The following is a 21,049-nucleotide window of genomic DNA, read 5'->3' on the forward strand; positions in this document are numbered from 1 at the left end:
GACTGAAAGGGGGAAAAAAATGAAACCAGCAAAAAAAAGGAAACAAATTGAGGCAAAGATTGTAGTGTACTGGAGTATGTTAGACTAAGTTTCACAAAGGGTGAACTGTAGTAGTCTGTGAAGTCAAAAAAAGGAATGACATACACTCATGTAATGTGAAACTCTGGGACAGCCTAAAGCAAAAGTAAGAGGAAAACAAGCCTGGTCAGAAACTTGTAAGAGTGTGTTATGACGCAGCAGATGATGTGTATCAGGCGGATCAAATCCACAAGGGAAACTTGATCACACGATCACTACCGTTTTGCAATTTGTATTTATTTCGAGATACGTGCCTTAATTCAGAAGTAAAGTCTGCAAAGATTTTAGAGATTTTTAAGAAAACTAAATTAAACAATTTATTAACAAAAGAAAAGATTTCAAGTACATACATAGGTCTACAAATTACTGCTATAATAACTCCTAAAACCCCTAACTAATCTGGCCTCCAGTTACATCCCTGTTAAGGCAACAGTTTAAAAAAAAAAAGATTTAAACAGATCCAGGCAAGTCAAATCAATGCCCTGGACAGTAGAATTCATAGTGGCTTTTCCCAGCTTTGGTTTCTGTAGACAGCTGGCTTAATGCACAAATACTGGAGGCTTTTCACACTTCTGGTAGATCTTACAATGACACACAGCTTCATTCTCCTTTATACATGTTTCTCCCTTTTAATGTAAATCCCATTGTTCCCATATGTTTTTGGAAATTTACTTTTCTCCTAATATAACTCTTCATGGTGCTAATATTGTCAGTAACCTTTTGGGGGGAAAATAAACCCACTGCTTGGCCTAGCTTCTCTCGTTAAGTGTAACATCCTACCATCTCTTTGAAATTCAAACTGCCCTGATTTATCTAAAAATGCAAATTCTCCTCACTTCACATTCTAAGACTTCAGCCATGTTTACCAGACCAGTTGTCTCTAGTTCAATTAAATTCCACACACACAAACTATACAAACCCCACTATTAACCTACTTTTACAATAAATCACAATAATACTATGAGAATTGTTATACTTTCATGACAAGGTTCTCCACAATATGTAAATATGTTAAAATAACATTAACATTTATAGCTAACAGTTTTCTGAAATCATTGAAACAACTCCAACCCAACAACACAATACTAGAGATCTTGGTCTGAAATTGTTGAACTCAGCGCTGAGTCTGGAAGGCTGTAAAGTGCCTAAGTCTGATTAATTTAATAGCACTGTGGGTGTACCTACACCATAGGGACTGCAGCGGTTCAAGAAGGCAGCTCACCACCACCTTCTTAAAGGCAACTAGGGATGGGCAATAAATGCTGGCCCAGCCAATGAAGCCCACATCCTGTGAATGAATTAAAAAAAAGTCTTCATTGCCTTGTACGCGTGTTGCCTTAAACCTTTTATTTTTTTTCTATTAAATCCGATTTCAGATTTGCCTGTAACCTCCTAAGGCTGAGAGAACTGTGCTCACTCACCTTCAGGCTAGAATAGAATACAGCAGGAGTCATGTCAAATAGTCACAGCTATTGCTGTACAATTTACAACTGAATGCAACAGACTCTTTGAACTCCTCGACATGTTCTCGTACAGCCTATTATAAAACCAGAGTGCTGCATCAGAGAAATGGCGGTTACAAGATGCAGGTTTAACCTCTTGTCCAAATTCCTGACCTGGTGTGGCTGGGTCACCTCTATATGGAGCACCTATCTGAGGGAATATTGTCATTTGCTGCAATCCTGCACCTTTTACTGGTTGCTTGCTGCAAAAATGGCAAGGAAATTGCTGTCGTATGTGTGGTCCAACTGGAGAAGGTGAAACAGGAGGTGACCTTCTCCCAGGATAAACTCCGAACACTTCATGTTTTGAGACTTTATTACTTAGGGGGTCACCTTTGGTTGCAATCAGTAATCTGGTTGCAAATTTTGCCCAGAATTGGCTCCATTTTGAGGAGGGTTTTCCTCCCCTCCTGCTTTTGTTCAAACTCATTTGCATGTCACCGAATGGAAAATCTGCTATCGGGCGGTGTTTTGAAACATAATATTTTTAAAATCTTTTGAAAAAATTTTTTATCTTTTAAGATGAAAATAAATCCTTTATAAAAGACTAACGTGGTGCAGTTTGATATAGCTGAAAATGGGCTTATCACAGAAAAAAGCTGACAATTCACCTCCTGTGAGTAATCTGATTTGAAATGATTGAAATGGTCCTTGAAAATATTTCTGCATATATTTTCTAGTTACATTTGGGTACAGTAGTCAGTTTCTTAGTAAATTAAAATAGTCAACACCTTTTAAAATATGTCTGTTGGTGCTCTTGTGCCCAAAGGGATTAACTTAGTTTTAAGTCTCCTGGAAAGCCTCCAACGAGCACAGGTAGTTGAAATTTGCAGTGGTGGCTAGTTTGATTTGGGGATGTGGTGGGTTTTGTGTGTGGGGCTGGCTTCAAGATGGCTGGCTTGAGATGTTTTCTCAACTGGCGTAAGTGATTACAAAATCTTCACTCAACCCACAAAAAAGATTGCGGAATTTTTATGCTGATTCCGGGGAATTTGCAACGAGAAAACCAGCACGGCTAAGTGGAAACTCCACACCTTAAAACATAGAGATGGTGTATTAAATCTGTAGCTACTAGTTTAAAACAATATAGCAGAATCTGCCCTTTCTTGCTCGTGTGCTGATATTGGCTTTCATCTTGCATTCCTTAATGCACATTTTTTTAACTTTTCTTCAAGAGTTGCCAGAAAACTGGACTGATACTCGAGAATCACTCCAGGAAGGAATGGTATTTAACCTCAAGTATTTGGGTATGACTCTCGTGGAACAACCAAAGGGGGAAGATATGTCATCTGCTGCTGTCCGAAGGATTGTTGCTATGGTAATGTACAATTTTGTCTACGTTTTTTTGAATGGTTGGCTTGGGGTACAATTTGAATGCTGAAAGCAGTTGGTAGCGGCTTTGTCAGATTTGGTCGCTCAGCTTCACCTCTACATGGATTGATATCGGTTGTACAAGGCCTCATTGAGGCACTAACACAGGACAAACACAATATTAAAGGTGTCCATAGATGCAGCTACTTTTTTTTTGTTGGCAATGCTAACTGAATTACTGACACAAACAAAAATGACTCAGCTCCTGTCAACCATTGTGAACCTAGTGAACATAAAGGGCTGAATTTTTCCCCCATGGCGGGGGAAGTTGATGGGTGGGTGCGTGCGGGTGCACTTCCGATCAGCGCCCCTGATCGGAGGCGTGGTGCCATTTTATGTGGGCGGGCCAATTAAGGCCCGCCCAGCGTGACGTCCGCACGGAAGCGCTATGCGCTCCCTGTGTGGGTGGGGGGGGGTGGGTGGGATTCCTAAAATCGAGAGTGACTTCTTTCGCGCATGCACACAAAAGAGCGCACTCATCTCCCTGAGGCTAAGTGCAGCCTCAGGGAGATCGGCGCTACATGTGAAAAAGCTAAAAATAGAAAAATAAAATTTCCCTAACATGTCCCCCAAAGTGACAATGTCACATGAGTTGGGACATGTTCATCATTTCCAAAGAAACTTTATTAAAATTTTTAAAACCCTACATGGAACCTCATCCCGCCCGTGGATGAGTTTTCATGTTTTATCTGCTTCGTGCCAGGGCTCCTGGCCTGCCCGCCAACCTTAAGGTTGGACGGGCAGGTCCTTTAATTACTTAATTGACCCTGTCAGTGGCCTCAATTGGCCATTGACAGGTCGGTGGGCGGGCAGCTGATTTTGCTGCGCCTCCGCCTTCCTGAAAATTTAAATGGGGCGCGGTGACATCGGGAGTTCCGCCCGACGTCATCCCGCATCCTTTTACGCATCGGCGCTCCCGTTCGCCGATGGTAAAATCCAGCCCAAAAGCACGCAGAATAAAACACATTGGTGGCACCTTTGGAGATATAATTGTAGCAAGACAAGTTGACATTGTCCATTTCCATTATAAATATGGAGGTAAAATGTTCCAATGGAAATATTAAGAAATAAGAACATATTTTGTGACTTTAAAATAGGGACTATTATTGCCCTGGTCACATTCTTCATCTGGGGGCTTGGTCTTTACTCCCTGTGTGCAGTGCTACAGGAGGCCAACAAGTTGGCTTTCAAGTTTTAACATCACGTGCATTTTGGGGAAGTGGCCTACTGCTGGCGGTTTTGGTTCTGTTTTTAGATCTTGCAATACAGCTGACAACCTGTTATCAGTCATTGTGGAATGTGTAACTATTTTGCCACATCTTCAGCTTTTTGCCGTGCTTAATAAATTCAAAGATTGAGTTTATGATAATTGAAATTTAACATCTGTAACTGGCGTCAAACATGTATAGTCATAGTTGGTTGCAGTCAATGCACTAAGAATTTCAAATATGAAACAAAAACAGAAAATGCGGGAAAAACTCAGCAGGTTTGGCAGCAGAGAAACAGAGTTAACGTTTCGAGTCCATATGACTCTTCTTCAGAGCTTTGAAGACGCTGCCAGACCTGCTGAGTTTTTCCAGCATTTTCTTTCAGATTTCCAACATCCGCAGTATTTTGCTTTTATTTACTCTGAATTTCAGATGGTGCAGAAGGCCCTGTCTGAAAAGAAACATCTACAGTTTTAGTGAGCATCTGGGAATTGCCTTTTATCAATAAAATTGGGATGTTGTCACATTTTACCTTGCTTGGACCATCTGTAATTAATAAGAGAATTAATCTATTGTGCGTTCATTAGAATAGTTACTTTTTGGTCCTGTATAGGTTTGGGCATTGCATCTAAATTTAAGATTTTTCCTCCACACAGGCCAAAGCAAGTGGGAAAAAATTTCGGAAAGTCTCATTGACCGTGTCTCCACGAGGAATAATTCTGCATGATGGTACAAGTAATGAACTAATAGAGAACGTCTCCATCTACAGGTACAAAGCACTCCCACTCAAACACTTGATTTAGATACAAATATTGACTGGTACAAGATAGGAAGGTTGATTTGGAACTCATTACCATCTGAGATTTCTTTGCAAACAAAAAAAAATGTTGACAATACTCCGTGTTACTGTCAACCACTGAAAAGCGAATAGATCAGTTAATGTTTTGTGTGTCAACCCTTTCTTCACAAACAGTTCCTACTTATAAGGTAGCTGTGTAAAGAGAAAAACACATTGTTATGGAGTAATGCCTTCATGCATTAACCTTGACAAAACATAAGGGGATAATGCCTTTGATCTTCAGAAAAGGAAAATGGTCTCCTTTTGATGATTGTGTGAAGATTTGGAAGATCAAATACAAAATGTTGTAAATACTAGAAACAAAAATAAGCAAGTGTGAAATCATAAAAGAGAAAGAAACTCCTAAGAGGTTTAAATGGTTTGGCATTTCTGTTCACATTTTCTGCTCATTTATAAATGTTTCCCGGCCTGCATTGCAATCACTGGAAGCTAGTTTTACTAATGAATAGTTTTAGTATTGTTGAATACCTGTTGTGTTTTTACTTGACTCTGTTGCAATACCCCATGGCTTTCCACTACATGCTATGGGTGACTTGGAGGCTGAGAAGATTGAATTTTTATTCAAGAAAATTATGCGGGAGAGCTGCTGTACCTACCCTGTGGATGCAACCTAGCATCTAGGCTTACAGTTAGTGGAGACGTTCAGGATAGCAACATTTTAAAGCTTTGTTTTTTTTTTATTTTTGTGAACCCCTCTTTCACTACTGTCCCCAAAGTAGTGGCTACAAGGTCAACATTTTCATTGCAAGCTTTGTTAACTAGTGCAAACCTCTTACGCAGGTCTCAAAATTAACTGGAGACTATATTCTATAACCAGGTAACCTAACAATATGGGTCTGCCTTCACTGGAGTAAAATGCACACCAATGTTTAGACATAGTAAGAACATAATTTTTGGGGAAAGACGGGACTGCAGTGACTCTTTGTCTTGCTTCTGACATCTTGGCACATGCCAATGTTCTCTAATACTATGCCAAGCTGCAGTTCTCAAGTTAAAATTTTGAATAAAATCAAGGTGCCTCACACATCTTTGAACTGCAACCTGCTGTACCAAAGAGTGACAGGATGTGGGTTTGTATTTGCAATCCTCTCCCCAAACCACATATTTATTTCAAAATCTTAGGTCCGCTTTTGTAGGCCACATTTTTACACTAATGGTATTTTGATTTGGATTCTGGGAGACTGGTGTCAGTGAGTTGTCCCACTGACTTTATGCTTTTTAAATCCCAAGATATTTACAAATGGGGCAGACCACTTAAATGTCTTAATTCATCCATTCAGAGATACCCAACAATCTACCCTTTTCTTCTCTCTTCACCCCACCCCACCCCCAGTTGAAACATCCTCATCTTCCTGCTTCAGGTACCGTGCCTTAAAAGGTAGGGATGCTACTATTCTGCCACAAGACCTCCTTTACCCATCCCGTTGGCTCTTAAACGACTTAGGTTTTTGCCTCCGCCACTCTAATATACAGAATGAACACGAATAATCATTTTTGCATGAAGAAGGACTTCCTGATGCTAGCCCTGATTCTTTACAGGCCTGAATTCATATCCCCTGATTCTGTACAAGTATTTTACTTTGAAATATATCTGCACATTTCCTTTTTTTCATATTGTTAACTATTTTAATTCTACGAGATGAGTTCTTAAAGATCATCTCGTAAAGCTGAGAAGCCCAAGTTTATTCCATCTTTCCTCATAACTCCGGTCTCTTGTGCTCGGGGCTGTACTCTACACTGCCTCCACTGGAGCCTTCCCACCTGTACATCCATAATCTTTGTTCATGGATCAGCTTTACTTGTATGAAGGGAAATGGAAAAGTGCAGGCTGTCACAGAACACTTTTTTTTGTTTTATTTTTCCTTATCCAGTTTCTGCACTTTCATGTTTACACTCTTTTCCTTCCATGGGGAAGAGGCTTGAAGTTTTATTAGACAAGTGATCTTTTCAGAAGGATTTTCTCACTTTGACACACATCAGGTGTTCTCCATTAGCGCTTTTTTAAAATTCAGGTTGCAAGTGTTCTGTGCTGGCTGTGGCCCAGTTGATGGTGCTCTCAACTCTGAGTCAGAGACTGTGGGTTTAAGTCCCACTCCGAAAACTTCAGCACAGAATCTGTGATAACAGTCAGTAATGGGGGTATGCTGCATTGTCAGAGGTGCCATATTTCAGATGGGATGTTAAACCGAGGATCTGTCTGTCCTCTTGGGATGCAAGAGATCCCATGACACTACTTCAAAGCGGAGCAGGCGAGTTCTCCCCGGTGCCCTGGCCAATATCTATCCCTCAACTGACATCGCTAAAAAAAATTATTTGGCCATTATAACATTGCTGTTTATGGGGGCTTGCTGTGTACAAAAATGAGCTGCTACATTTTCTACTCTACAGCAATAATTACACTTTAAAAGTACTTCATGAACTGTAAAACACTTTGAGGTGCCCTGCGGTTGTGAAAGGTACTGTATAGATTTAGTTTCTTTACAGATTACAAAAAAGCATTATCTGTACATTACTTTGTTAATCCCATTGGTAGAATTATATGCCACAAAAATGTGGGTCTGCAACTGGTACCTCAATGCAGGTGAGCCAACTTTAGCAACAAAGCCCTGGGGAGCCATCCCATAGGTGTCTTCCCTATCTGTTCACCAGCTAAATCTACCTTATCCATTTCAAAGAGGCTGTTTTTTCAAGTCACCAGAAACTACAGTAAACTCTGTGCTATACGGCACTCTACCAACCGGAATTCTCTACTAACAGGAATTTCTGATGCTCCCTTAGTAGAATTCATCACTTTACCCACTGGAAGCAATTACGAAGTTACCCAGAGCCTGTGCCTGTATACTGTATGATTTTATGCTTTATGTTTCAATGTGCTGTTGAAGATTAGAAGTAAAAAGAATACTGCTTGTTACTTCCTGAGTACTTGCATGTCAGCTTATGTCACAAGTATTGTGCTGTATTCCATTAGTAAATGGAACTCCCCATTGATTGGCATTTTTGATTATTATCCGGCATGCACCGCATCAGTTAAAGATGTTGCTATAGCTTGCGCTAGTAAAGTAATTTTCGGTTGTGGAATTGACTGGATGAGTCCACATGAGACTGAGACTCCATTCATTCTGATTTGATGGCTTAGTTGCCCAATTACTACACAACTGAAGGCCATTTATTTTTAAACTTTTAATTACTAGACTAAATCTAATCCAAAGAAATTGGGATTGAAGGCAGGCTTTTGCCACTGGTGAGATTTCAGATGTTTTCTTTTGTATTAAATTTGTCTTTTTTTTTAAACAATGCCCTTTTTTCCTTTAACAGGATATCCTATTGCACAGCAGACAAAGTGCACGATAAAGTTTTTGCCTATATTGCCCAGAGCCAGTTAACTGAGACATTGGAATGCCATGCTTTCCTGTGTACAAAGAGAAAACAGGTAAGTTCATGCTTATTCATTCACACTGTAGCACTCCTGTTTCTCAGTATTTGCATCATTCGCACCCCATCTTTAGTATTCATGCGTAAGCCAATCGAAACAATCTCCAGACCTGATTTTTTTTCCTACCTGATTTTACCCTACCCCCTGTTGCCTTCAGAGATCACCAACAGCAATGTAAACACGAATGCCTGAAGCTCAGGTTCCAAAGAGCTAAGATTAATGGTGATGAGAAAAATGCTTGACATCTTAAAAAATACTTTCCCTAGTAGGCCGTTCCTCCTGGAAAAGCTTTTTTGAAAAAAAAAGTTACCTGAATAGCGTGGCATGTGTTGCAAAATCACAATATTATCATGAAAGGGATTAGATTAGGTTTTGGATATGCGAATGGCGCCACCAAACGCTAAGGAAGTTTGGAAGCAGTTCACTTGCAGTTCCATTGATGGAGTATGACTGTGCAGTTTATGCTAATGGACATGTGGTTCATTTATGTGCTTTGGATTGGGTAACCTTTTTTTTTAATGGGCTGAGTTCAGATCTCAAAATGTAAAAATAAGGAGAATTGCAAATGCTGGAATTGTGAATGGAAAGTTCTGGAAATGCAGCTGAGGATGTATCTGCACTCAAGGTCATAGCTGAGTTGGTTGCAGTCCCACCTCTTGAGTCAAAGGTATCAGGTTCAAGTGTCCCTCCAGGGCTCAAGCACAAAAATCAAGGCTGACTCTCAGTGCGGTACCAAGGGAGTGCTGCCCTGGCGGAGGTGCCGTCTTTCGGATAAGACATTAAATGGAGGCCTGTCTGTCTGCTTGGATGGATGTAAATGATTCCGTGGCTTTATTTTGAAGAAGAGCAAAGGAGTTATTCCAGGTGCCCTGGCCAATATTTATCCCTCAAACAACATCACAAAAACAGATATTGGGTCATTATAACATATGCTGTGTTCATATTGGCTGTCGGGTTTCCTACATTACAAAAATGACTTTCTCTCTTCAGGTACCCTCGCCTAATGGTAAAATCGATGCGGACTTTCTAATTTAATTTATGTTGATCCATGATTGTGCTTGACGAGGAACTGCAGTGGTTTGCTTTTGCTTTCTGCAGTGTGGCTGACCAGGAGACGCCCCCTGCTCTGGCTGCCTGCCATAAGGCATATTAGAAGGATTTACAGGTTGTTAATCTGTTTGGCCACATTATGAACGCATCTTCCGTGGCCATCCAGCCCTGGGGTGGAACTCAAACCCGGAGCTTCTGGCTCTGAGTCCGAGACGCCACCCACTGCACCACAAGACCTCCACACAATAGTGACTGTGCCTTTCAAAAGCACTTCTTTGACTGTAAAGTGTTTTGAGATGTCCGGTGGTCATGAAAAGCGCGCCAGAAATGCAAGCCTTTCTTTCAAGGCATACACCTGAAACATTAGTCTCTCTTTTTTATTTAGCTCTTTTGATGCTAACAAGCTTGCAGAGTATTTTCACTTTTTATTCTCTAGTCTGTAGTTTCTTAAAATGTAAATCTGGCATAATTTCACAAGTAGAGACTTTTTTTCTGTTTTTGGTGTCTCATTATGGCAGTCTTTAATTAAATGTTTAATGGATTTTCCCATTAGCAAGAAGGATATTAAGGAACTTGAACTATGATCCCAACTCTTGTTTGGATTGGGCATGTCAGAAAGTAGCAGTGGTAAATTTAAATAATAAATTTGTCTTTTGTAACTTGGCTAAATCCATTATTTTAAACCTGCAGAAAAGCTGCACTCTAATTCAAAAGCCTGAAAATATGGAGCTGATTTCTCCATATATTGACATCTGTCTTGGTTAGAAATGCTATTTGCCCCAAATGAAAGATAACATGTCTTAACTTCTGTGCCCTCTTCCTAGGCTCAAGCAGTGACGTTAACAGTGGCTCAGGCTTTCAAAATAGCTTTTGAGTTCTGGCAAGCTGCCAAAGAAGGTGGGTTTTTGTATTGCCAATTAATCACTGTGGCTGGGTCATTGCTGTTAAACTGACTATTTTTGGTTTTGCAATAAACTGCTTCAGATTTGCCGCAAAATTGTTTGTTTTCTAAAAAAAAAGACATCTGCCCAAACTGAACTTTTGACCTCTAGGTTTGCTTTAAGGTCATATCTTAATTATGCTGAGCAGTCTAGATGAACTCAATTCGAAACTTAGATAAAGTTTAGAAATCTAATACTGTATGTTAAATTCAGTGGAATTGCTGTTCCTATGTATAACGGATTCTAGCAATTTCCTCTATTTCAGATGTTAGACTAACTGGCCTATAGTTTCCTGCATTATGCCTCCCTTCTGTCTTGGAAGGCAGGAAAAATAAAAACTATTAGACCTAAGGGCTGAGACGGCTCCAGGAGCAGATGACCTGCAACCTTGGGTCTTAAAAGAAGTGACTGCAGAGATAGTAAAGGCATTGGTTACAATCTTCCAAAATTCCTTAAACTCTGGAAGCGTCCCAGCAGATTGGAAAATAGCAAATGTAACTCCTTTATTCAAGAAAGGAGGGAGACAGAAAGCAGGAAACGATAGACTAGTTAGCTTAACACCTGTGATAGGGAAATTGCTGGAATCTATTATTAAAGAGGTCAAGGCAGGATAAAGTCAACATGTTTGAAGAAAGGGAAATTGTGTTTAATTTATTAGAGGTCTTTGAGGAAGTACAAGCAAGGTGGATAAGGGGGAACCTGTAGATGTGGTGTGCTTGGATTTCCAAAAGGCATTTGAAAAGGTGCCATATCAGAGGTTACTACACAAGATAAGAGCACATGGTTTAGGGGGGTAACATATTAGCATGTATAAAGGATTGGTTAGCTAACAGAAAGCAGTGAATGGAGTAGAGATAAAGTAGATCTTTTTCAGATCGGCAAGCTGTAACTAGTGGAGTGCCACAGGGACCAGTCTTCAACTTCTTACATTTAGTCCCTTCATCTAAGTCATTGCTGTAGATTGTATGATAGCTAAATTTGCCAATGGCACAAAGATAAGTAGGGAAGTAAGTTGTCAAGAGGACATAACCTAGCTCTATCCCTTTGTAGACTCTTTGGGCTGAATTTTACATGCCCCTGATGGGTGTGTTTCCCTCAGGGGGGCACGTAAAATGGTGTCCACCATCTTCCTACCCACCCCTGAGCTCCCTCGCCCCCCCTGTAATATGGGACATGGGCGAGTGCCAAAATCGGCAGCCCGCCTGCCGTATTAAAATGACCATTTAAGGGTCAAATAGACTTGTTATCAAGCCTATTGAGCCTAATAATACACTGCCCATGCCATAATAGGTTTGGTGTGGGCAGTAGGGTGGGAATGGGAAGCCCGATTTTTAACCTCAAATGATTAAAGGGCAGAAAGGAAGGGAGGGGGTCACTCTTTTGGGGCTGACCTTTGCTGGTTGCAGCGTGGCCCCTCTTAGACTGAGTCCCCCCACCCCCTTCCTACCTGCTCCCTCTCTTAAACCCATCCTCATCGCCCCCCCCATCATTGCCACTTTCTCTAACGCTCCCAAACCCTCTCGGCTCAAGACCCTGGACTTACCTGCTTCAGGGATCCTAGGCCTTGGGCTCCTCTCTTCAGCTCTAGTCCTGGCAGCTGCCACAGATGCCCTCTTGGTGCTACCAACAAATCCGATTGGCTGGCAGTTCCAGAGGGCAGGATTGGGGCGGAAGTCCCATTGGGCCCTTGGTAATGATCCCTGCAGCGCTTTATTGCAGCGGGGCTGCTTGGCTTGTTGTCAGTTGGCTTCACGCTGACATGGTTTCTGGTGTGAGGTGAGGGGCGTAGAGTCCGCCCTTCCTTATTATTCAGCCCCTTAAGTGAGTGGCCAAAAATTTGGCAGATGGAGTGTAATGTGGGAAATGTCAACATGCCACTTTGGAAGGAAGAATAGAAAAGCAGTATAGCATTTAAATGGCAAAAGATTGCAGATTGTGGTATGGAGGGATCTGGGTGTCCTGGTACATGAATCACAAAGTTGGTATACAGGTACAGCAAATGATGAGGAAGGCAAATGACATGTTGGCTTTTATTGCAAGGGGGCTGGAATATATAAGTAGAGAAATTTTACTGCAACTCTACAGGGCCTTAGTGAGACCACACCTGGAGTACTGTGTACAGTTTTGGTCTCTTATTTGAAGAAGGATATAATTACATTAGAAGCAGTTCAGAAAAGATTCACTCTACTTGTTCCTTGGATGAAGGGCTTATCTTATGAAGAAAGCATGCATAGGTTGGGCCTATACCCTTTGGAGTTTAGAAGGGTGAGAGATGATCGTATTGAAACAATTTAAAAATAAGAGGTCTTCCTTTTAAAGATGGAGATGAGGGGAAATTTTTTCTCTCTCAGGGTTGTTAGTATGTGGAATTTTCTTCCCCAGAGAGCAGTGGAGGCTGGGTCATTCAATTTATTCAAGGCTGAATTAGACAGATTTTTGATAGACAAGGGAGTCAAGTTATGGAGGGCAAACAGGAAAGTGGAGTTGAGACCACAACTGGATCAGCCACGATCTTATTGAATGGTGGAGCAGGCTTGAAGGGCCAAATGGCCTACTCCTTCTAAGTCCCATGTTCCGAGCACCACATATGCAATACATTTATGCAGCATCTGTGATGGGTGTTGCAAGCTCACTGTAAATAAACATGCAGTTGACACAAGGTTAGTCTTCTGTGCATTCCTTTTTTTAATAACAGCAATTTATATTTATGTAGCGTCATTTAACATAATGAAATGTCCCAAACCAATTTACAGGAGCATTCTCAAGGGCAAATAGGGATGGACAATAAATGCTGGCCCTGCCAGTGATGCTCAAATCCAATGAATGAATAAAAATAAATTAAAAACAGAGTATGACACTGAGTCACATAAGGAGATGTTAGGTCAAATGACCAAATGCTTGGTCAAAAAAGCAGGTTTTAAGGAGTGTCTTCAAAGAGGAAAGTGAGGTAGAGAAACAAAGAGGTGGAGGGAGATGAATTCCTGAGTCTGGGGCCTAGGCAGCTCATTACAACCACCGATGGTGGAACAATTATGACTGGGGAAAATACAGGAGGCTAGAATTAGAGGAATCTAGATATCTCAGAGGGTTGTGGGGTTGGAGGAGATGAAAGGGATATGGAGGAGCAAGTCTATGGAGGGATTTGAAAACAAGCAAAATAATTGCAGAGCCACTCTCATAGAGTGAATTCTGCAAGAGATGGGAGCTCCCACTATTCTGATCAATACTCTATGGTCAAATAACTTAGTGGTGAGTGCTGTCTGGGATCACACACGTGCATAATGACCATTTTCGGAACTCTGCACCTGCTCATTCTTTAGAAGAGGATAGGAAGAGTTGAAGGCAAACCAGAAATAATTCCTATTGCTCTCAGTACAGCCACATTTACTGACCTAATGCAGTTGGAGACATGATGGAGTAAAGGTCAATAAAGCCTATGTGCCTCCATGATCTTGTAACCTTGGATGTTTTAGTTCATTGACCCATCATGTAGGAAAAACCATTTGGGCCACAAAAATATTCACAACACACAATTCCTTACTCCTGTTTCTAATGCATGATTTCTTATGTACTTTGCTGATCTACCACAGCTGGTCCTGTATATCCTTTGGCCTCTAGGGCAATGAATCATCCAATTTCTTTGCAGCAAAAATTACCATCTGCTGCGCAACTTTTATTTGTACTCATTTTTTTTAAAAACAAAAAATACAGAATCAGCAGGAAGGGTTTGTTTTTACAATTTAAATTCTGAAGAGAGCCTTGTGGTAGCATCCTCTAGAAACACAAGATATCCTGCTTCTTCATGCACCAGGCAATGTATGTTTTTCACACATTGACTCTTCTGATGTTTCCAGTGGGTGTGTCATCTTGGGGTGAAATCGGTTTAATTTTATTACAATTCATTTTGTGGAGAGTTTGAAATAAATGCAATGGTTAAGGCTGATTCCTTTGCTCCAGTCTATTACATTTTTAGCTAATGCACTCTAGGAACCAGAGAGATTTATTTTTTCTTCTTTTTAAAAAAAATATTCAGAGTGTGCACACTTTTTTTTGTTTCATCGTGGCCAGCACGTAATTGGTCCATTTTGAATGGCAGTGAAGTCTGTTTTGGTTTATGTCACTTTGTTAGGAATGGGCAAAGCAACCTCGTGCTTCAGCTCGAACAATAAATCGGATTTAAATAGGATTTCTTTGATGGTCATTTTAATCTGAAAGCTGTGCATTTTGCCAGTGCAGGTGTGGACACGGTTTGGTGGAGAGCGGGCTGGTCTCCCTATTCCTCACACATTATTACTTGCCATGTAGAGGTGAGTTATTTCACCAGAGAGAGAGAAGCAAATCCAGCCATTGCTTCAGTCAGCTTGCTAGCAACACTGGTAATGCTTACGATCTTCAGCCCATCCATTTAGGCACATGCAAGGAAGATGGTATTGAGAGACCACAAGAGGGAGGGTGGGGCAGGATAAGGAAACTACTTGTTATCAGTTGTACCCTTGCTGCCATGCAAGCTGAAGAACAAAGCCTTGACTACGTTGTGCTTGCAATTTGCTCTTGTAGTTTTCTCCCTTCGATAGTAACATTTTTAATATCACAAACTCCATTTGACCTGCACCCTTCAGACATTCCCATTGCACACAATGGCTTATCATTAATACTCAATGTAGAAGATTATTTCTACATTTCATTCTGAAACCAACCGATTTCAGTATGCAGGTATAGAGCTTTGTTCTATTTTTAGGATTAATGGTAACATGCTCCATTCTGAGACCTGGATTAATCTTCACAAAAACTAAATGCTCGGGAAGAATAAAAAGGAAATGACTCCCCTCATGACTTCCTCAAAGCCCTGCATAACTGCAGAAGTAATTCATCCGTAACTGCTTTTGTGGAGACAGACATGACAGTCACTTAGCCACATTAAGATTCAACAAATGCTAAGTGAGAAAGTATGGCCAGTTAATCCTTTTGTTATTGTGGTTGAGGGAGAATTCCCTGCCTTTCAAGTAGCTCCATCCATCTGAACAGGCAGATGGGATTGTGTTTTAACATTTTAGCTAAAAGACTGTAACTCCAACCATGCAACACTCCTTCACTGTAGTTCCTAGGTTTTGATTCAATTTACAATGCGACCAGATGAGAGAATCTGTTCAACTAGCATTAGAATTTAAATTTTAAAACTCCCTCATTGTTTTCCTTTCAATTCCCTTTGGTCTTGAAGTCCTCTCCAAGGGTGTTTTTCAGTAAGTTGCTTTCCTCCAGCTTTTTTGTTATATTTTACCTTTTGGTATTGGTTTCCAGTCGAGGCCTATAGCCAATCAGTTCTCTGATTGGGAAGACAGGATAAGGTTGTGCATGCATACTGCCAGTGGAACATTACCTGGTGCATGCTCAATAATTGTGGGAACTGGGAGGATAATAGATTATTGGGATCAGGTCTGCAGCTCAGAACGGAAAAAGAGAGGCTTGGGCATGAACCCTGATCGGTTGGGATTTGCCAGAACAGCTGATTGGCATTCAGGATCTATGCTGGCCTTCGAGAATGCATAGTGCTAACTTAGAGACAAGCTAACATGGGTGACAATGACTGTAAAATACATTTATGATTCAGAAAATTCCTTTTTTTATCTAAAACAAAAACATATAAATGGCTTAAACTGAGTCCTTGGCTCCATCTGACTTTTTGACTTGGATACCTTCATTTTACCTCTGTTCCTGTGGTAAGGGGTGAATATTTGAGTTTGCCTTTTTGTAGCATTCCTCGCTGAGAGGAAACTACTATGGTGGTATGATCATTGTAAACGTTTTGAAACAAGTTGTGCCCTTAAACAGATCAAAATATTTGCCTTGCTTTTTAATTTAATACAGCTTCAAAAGAAGAATGGTGCGCTTTTATCAGAGATAATAAAATCCAGCTTAATTACTGTCAATTTATCAGCAATAGATTTAACCTGTGTTTTTGGTGGAGTCAATGAGCAAGATTGAGGTTTTTTTCTCCTCAGTAGACTGGATAGTTAGCCACATCCTCCATTTGAGTGATGGTCTGTGTGAGCTGAATTCTATTTCTCTCTCTTTCTCTCCTTTCTCTCTTTCTCCTCTATCTTCCCCTCTCTCTCTCTCTCTCTCTTCTCTTCTCTATCTCTCTCCTCTTTCTTTCTCTCTCTTTTTCTCCTCTTTCTGTCTGTCTCCCTTTCTCTGTCTCTTTCTCTCTTTTTCTCTCTCCTGTTTCTTTCTCGGTCTCTCTTTTTTCTCTCTCTCCTCTTTCTCTCTCTCCTCTTTCTCTTTTTTCTCTCTCTCCTCTTTCTGTCTCCCTCTTTTTTCTCTCTTCTCTTTTTTCTCTCTTTTCTTTCTTTCTCTCTCTCTCTCCCTATATTATAACCTCACAGTTTATGTTTTGTGTGCCTCAGGAAAATTTACTTTTTTCTAAACTGGCCGTTCTTAGTAATGTTACCAGTCTGCTTAGAGTGAAATATTTAGTGGTGCCTCTAAATTAAATATTCAGTGGTTCCTTTGAATCAGTACATTTCATCAATGAGGAAATCACCCATTGTTTAACACTTCTATTATCCTTTACAGAGAGAGGGAAAAGGGCAACAGTCGGGCCATCCAACAATGGAGCTACTGGTAAATCCATATCGGAAGTCCCTACCAATAGCCGCCTCAAAACAGGTGAGACCAGCTTCTGCCCTTTTAGTTGGATTGGGAAAGGATTGGTGGTCCTATCCATGAAGAGTACAGGGCCAATGTTATGACTCCTCACTGCTAGCTTCTATCTAGTTGGCTGCAAGTGGGTCTTGGAAATGGGGCTTAACCATTGTAGCCGCAATTCTGTATTCTACATTCCACACGCTCATTTAACAAAACTGCATCCTGAAGCCTTGCAGTTTTTGCTTTTGCATATCCGCGTTATGTCCTCTTCACTCCCTCCAGCTTGGAAACAATTCATATGCTTGCTTTGCCATCTCATGGCCTTGCTTTAATACTTAAAAGACACCATGGGGTGGTGGGGGGTAGCGGGGTGGGTGGTGTTGATGTGCAGCTTATAATTTTTTAAAGTTAACTTCTTAAGTAAAATCTAAAGCTTCTGTATTTTCGGTAGCAGACTGTTATGCTCATCCACACTCTACAACACAATGAAGGGAACCTTTGTGCTAGGGGAAGTCTGCTAAATTTCCTGCCCCTCTAGTAAAAGACTTTAAAAAAAAAGTACTTGAAAATTTTGTCTTTGAAAATGTTCTTTCTTTATTGTAAAAACTGAATTTTAATGGAGACCTTTGCTGAACAGGATCTATTTGTGTAATTGACTTGGTGGGCCTGTGTTTTTCGATAGTTGCCACTGAATTGAACAAAATATGGGTAACAATTTCAGGTACAGGTTGCTGAGGATATTGCCTCTTAGACCATAATGCAAAGCATTACTAATCCTGTTAAAGCACAGAAAGCTGTAGCAACAAGTTTTGTGGCCTGGGCTACCTGAAGGAGACAAGAATCCTTTACACATAATATGGACTAAATTAAACCAAATCTCTGAGTGGCAGTGTGTGTAGTAAGGTTGTCGATTCTCTCTTGTCGACTATCTGGCCATATGCAGGTCGTCGTGTATTTTGCCTTTGAGGAGTGAATCGAACCTCTGTCTGCACACTCATTTTTATTTTCGCCAAAGTTAAATTATGCAGTGTTAAATAAAATGTATTTTTTTCAATTCCTTGCAGAAGTAGCTACAGCAAATTTGTTGGATTTAACTGAAGGAGCAATATCTTCATTATCGACAAACCATAGACATGACCTCTCTATTGCAGATACAAACTGTTTAGTAAACAACAATGTTGTAATGGTAAGTGTAACCTGTGAGGAAATGTGTGTTAATATTAATGAGCCTATTGTTTTAGGAATGGGCTGATGAGGTTTTTTTTAAAAAAAATACACATAATTACATTAATTCAACATTAACTCCTGCTGCCAATTAGCCAGGCACCAGGAACAGTTGCACATGCACTGCAGCTGCTGGCACATGTGTGGATTCTCCCACTAAGATGGTGGGTGCAAACTCTTTTGGTCAGTTTAACACTGCAACTTTAACCATGTAAATGGAATGTCAACTGCCAGGTTTCAAACATTTTTTTTTCCCCCTTCTTATTTATTGGGTGTTCACCTTGAAATTCTGTTTTCTCCACATTAAACAGCACAACCACATGACCGCATTATCTCTGAAATTTGCTCAGCAGTTAAAAGCTTGCTGTTTTGGTGCTGAGTTCTGGATCTGATAATGAGAGCGAAAGAACATCAATTGCTTTCACCACCTCCCGAGCACCGAATTGATACACAAAGATATCTAAATGGCAAATAATTCACTTATCTAAGTGGCGTATGCAATGCTTGTGTGGGAAGTGCTCCCCCTAGTGTTGTAGTGTCACTAGCTGCAGCCCAAATTCAATTACGGATAACCTTAGAATAGAATCAGACATAACTAAAAGACGCCATTTGACCCATCATACCTGTGCCAACATCTATCGATCCTGAACACCTCTTTCTAATGATCCTTATGGTACACTATGATGTTATATAAATAAAATTACTTCTTGAGGCGCATATACCCTCAAGCGTGAGGCTGGATCAGAAACACAGTATTTTATGCTCTTTCCCCCCCACCCATGGCAGGTTTGGAGGTGGGGGAGGCATCTTCCCGTGTCCACCCTGATTGAAGCCTAGGGTGGGAATACCTGTGGATGGCCTTCCTGCCCGCTGCCAATGAGGCCCTTGAGGGGAAAATAGTGTGGGTATTAACCCTTCAGGAGGCAGGCCTGTTGGGGAGAACAACATGCCAACCTGTATGGGTTGCTGTGGCCTCCTTGGGTGGGGTCTCACTCAAAGACCTCTCTCAAAAGTGCCTGAGTGAAGGCCCTGGCATTGGGAAAGGTGGGGGTGGGGGATGCTGAGAGCCTGCCTTTGCTGCTGACCACCTTCCCTTGTGAAACTCCTCCCACCATCACTTACCGCTGACCTGGGTCACTCCATGATTTGCCGGCAGCTGTCAGTGGGCAGGTTTTCCTGCCCCAAGCGTCCTGATCCGGTGGAAGCCCCCACCGGTGACTTCTCAACTGTCTGATTGCCTTGTAAAACTGACAGGCCTTCCCGGAGGAGGTGACGTTGGGGGGGCTACCACGGGTTCTCAAGCCAATAGTCAAGATCCCCATCGCCTCCATAAAATTCCCCCCATTTATCCAGTAACCAAGGCCGGGATTTTCCGGCCCCTTTGTGAAGTCCATGGTGGCAGCGGGTGGGTACGGAAAATCCTGCCTCAAGGATGGCTTCATTTCCTGATTTTGAGTTAAGTTTAAATACTGTTACTGCTGCCAGTAACTTCTCCAGATTGTGTTGAACGCAAAGGGGTTTGTTTTAATTTTTGTTTATCCCCTCCTTACCCACCTCTTTCACCGCCCGCCCCCCCCCTCCACTACCTCCCACCATTAAAATGTCATCCTACCTATTCTGTAGCAAAAAGATTCTTATCATGATGACTGAAGCCAAATGAATAATCCTTCCAAACACCTTTTGCCTCCTTTTCTTTAGTGGTGTTGGTTGGTGGTATGGAGGGCAAGTTGTTGGACAGAGAATTAGAAGTACTCTGCTTTTCTTTTGAATAGCACAATGGGATTTTTTCCCATTCGTCCGAGGGACAGGACGTTCTATCAAAAAGATGGCGCCATTGGCAATACAGCACTCCTTCAGTATTGCACTGAGATGCCAACACAGGTGATCTACTTCAGCCTTTGAAGTAGAACTTGAGGGATCCTTCTGACTCGGGCACCAAAGCTGACATCTAAGAAAAATTTCTGAAGAGCGATTGAAATTTAGAAAGGTGGATGATAATTTGCAACAACCCCTGTTTGCTGTTGGGAATTTTTATCCCAGGTGGTCTCTCTGTAAGCTGGACTTTTGCAAAGCTTTACTGTTGACCTGCCAAACACTTGGCTGGATCAGGCAGATGGATATTTTTAAAGTGTGGTGAACCAAATCCAATAGTTGCGGATTTTTGTTGTTTGGATTGTGCTGTGTTAAAACCTCCCTTGTTTGGGTGTATTCACTAAATACAGGAATGTATTGGTGTAAAAGTGCTACTTTAATTTATTTTCAGGAAATAAATGATGACCTGGATGAAGCTTTTGCAAGGTAATATTGCTTATTTTCCAAACTTATAACTTATGTGTAAAATAATCTACTTTGAGCACCTTTTCCTAGTGATCAATTTCATTCTTGTCACCTTTCTTTCGTTCTGACTTTTGCAAGCTGCAATTTGGATAGCTTTAACCCAGTGACAGGTAATTACAGTGAATGCATGCATGGTTCGAAACTTTCAGCCCACCACCTCTGCAGATGATCGTCTCTGCACTGTGTTTAGCAAATAACAAATCTGTAAAGTATTCCTGTTCCCTGTACTCATGCTTCTCACTGTGTATGCTGTCACCCTGCGGAGTTTAATTGCCTGTTGCCAATCTGACTAAGTTACCCTGTTGCGCGGAAGGAGTGTCATGCATCTTTTTGACTTATTTTTAAAAAAAATCTATTCATTTGAACCTATTGTACAAGAAGTATTCAGAATTAATTCATTA

At 41.1% G+C, this 21,049-nt stretch overlaps 1 protein-coding gene across 1 annotated transcript in view; it reads left to right on the forward strand.

Moving 5' to 3' along the window:
* ldlrap1b (low density lipoprotein receptor adaptor protein 1b) overlaps window positions 1-21,049 on the forward strand; it is a 43,354-nt gene that overhangs the window by 16,861 nt on the left and 5,444 nt on the right. Inside the window, exons 2-8 of the mRNA XM_078567122.1 lie at window positions 2,756-2,898; window positions 4,816-4,928; window positions 8,334-8,448; window positions 10,326-10,398; window positions 17,016-17,108; window positions 18,152-18,273; window positions 20,575-20,609. Of these exons, the coding sequence (XP_078423248.1) occupies window positions 2,756-2,898; window positions 4,816-4,928; window positions 8,334-8,448; window positions 10,326-10,398; window positions 17,016-17,108; window positions 18,152-18,273; window positions 20,575-20,609 (694 nt within the window). The remainder of the gene's footprint in view (window positions 1-2,755; window positions 2,899-4,815; window positions 4,929-8,333; window positions 8,449-10,325; window positions 10,399-17,015; window positions 17,109-18,151; window positions 18,274-20,574; window positions 20,610-21,049) is intronic.

The sequence above is a fragment of the Cetorhinus maximus genome, chromosome 21, assembly GCF_964194155.1.
Source record: "Cetorhinus maximus chromosome 21, sCetMax3.hap1.1, whole genome shotgun sequence".
Taxonomy (NCBI): Eukaryota; Metazoa; Chordata; class Chondrichthyes; order Lamniformes; family Cetorhinidae; genus Cetorhinus; species Cetorhinus maximus.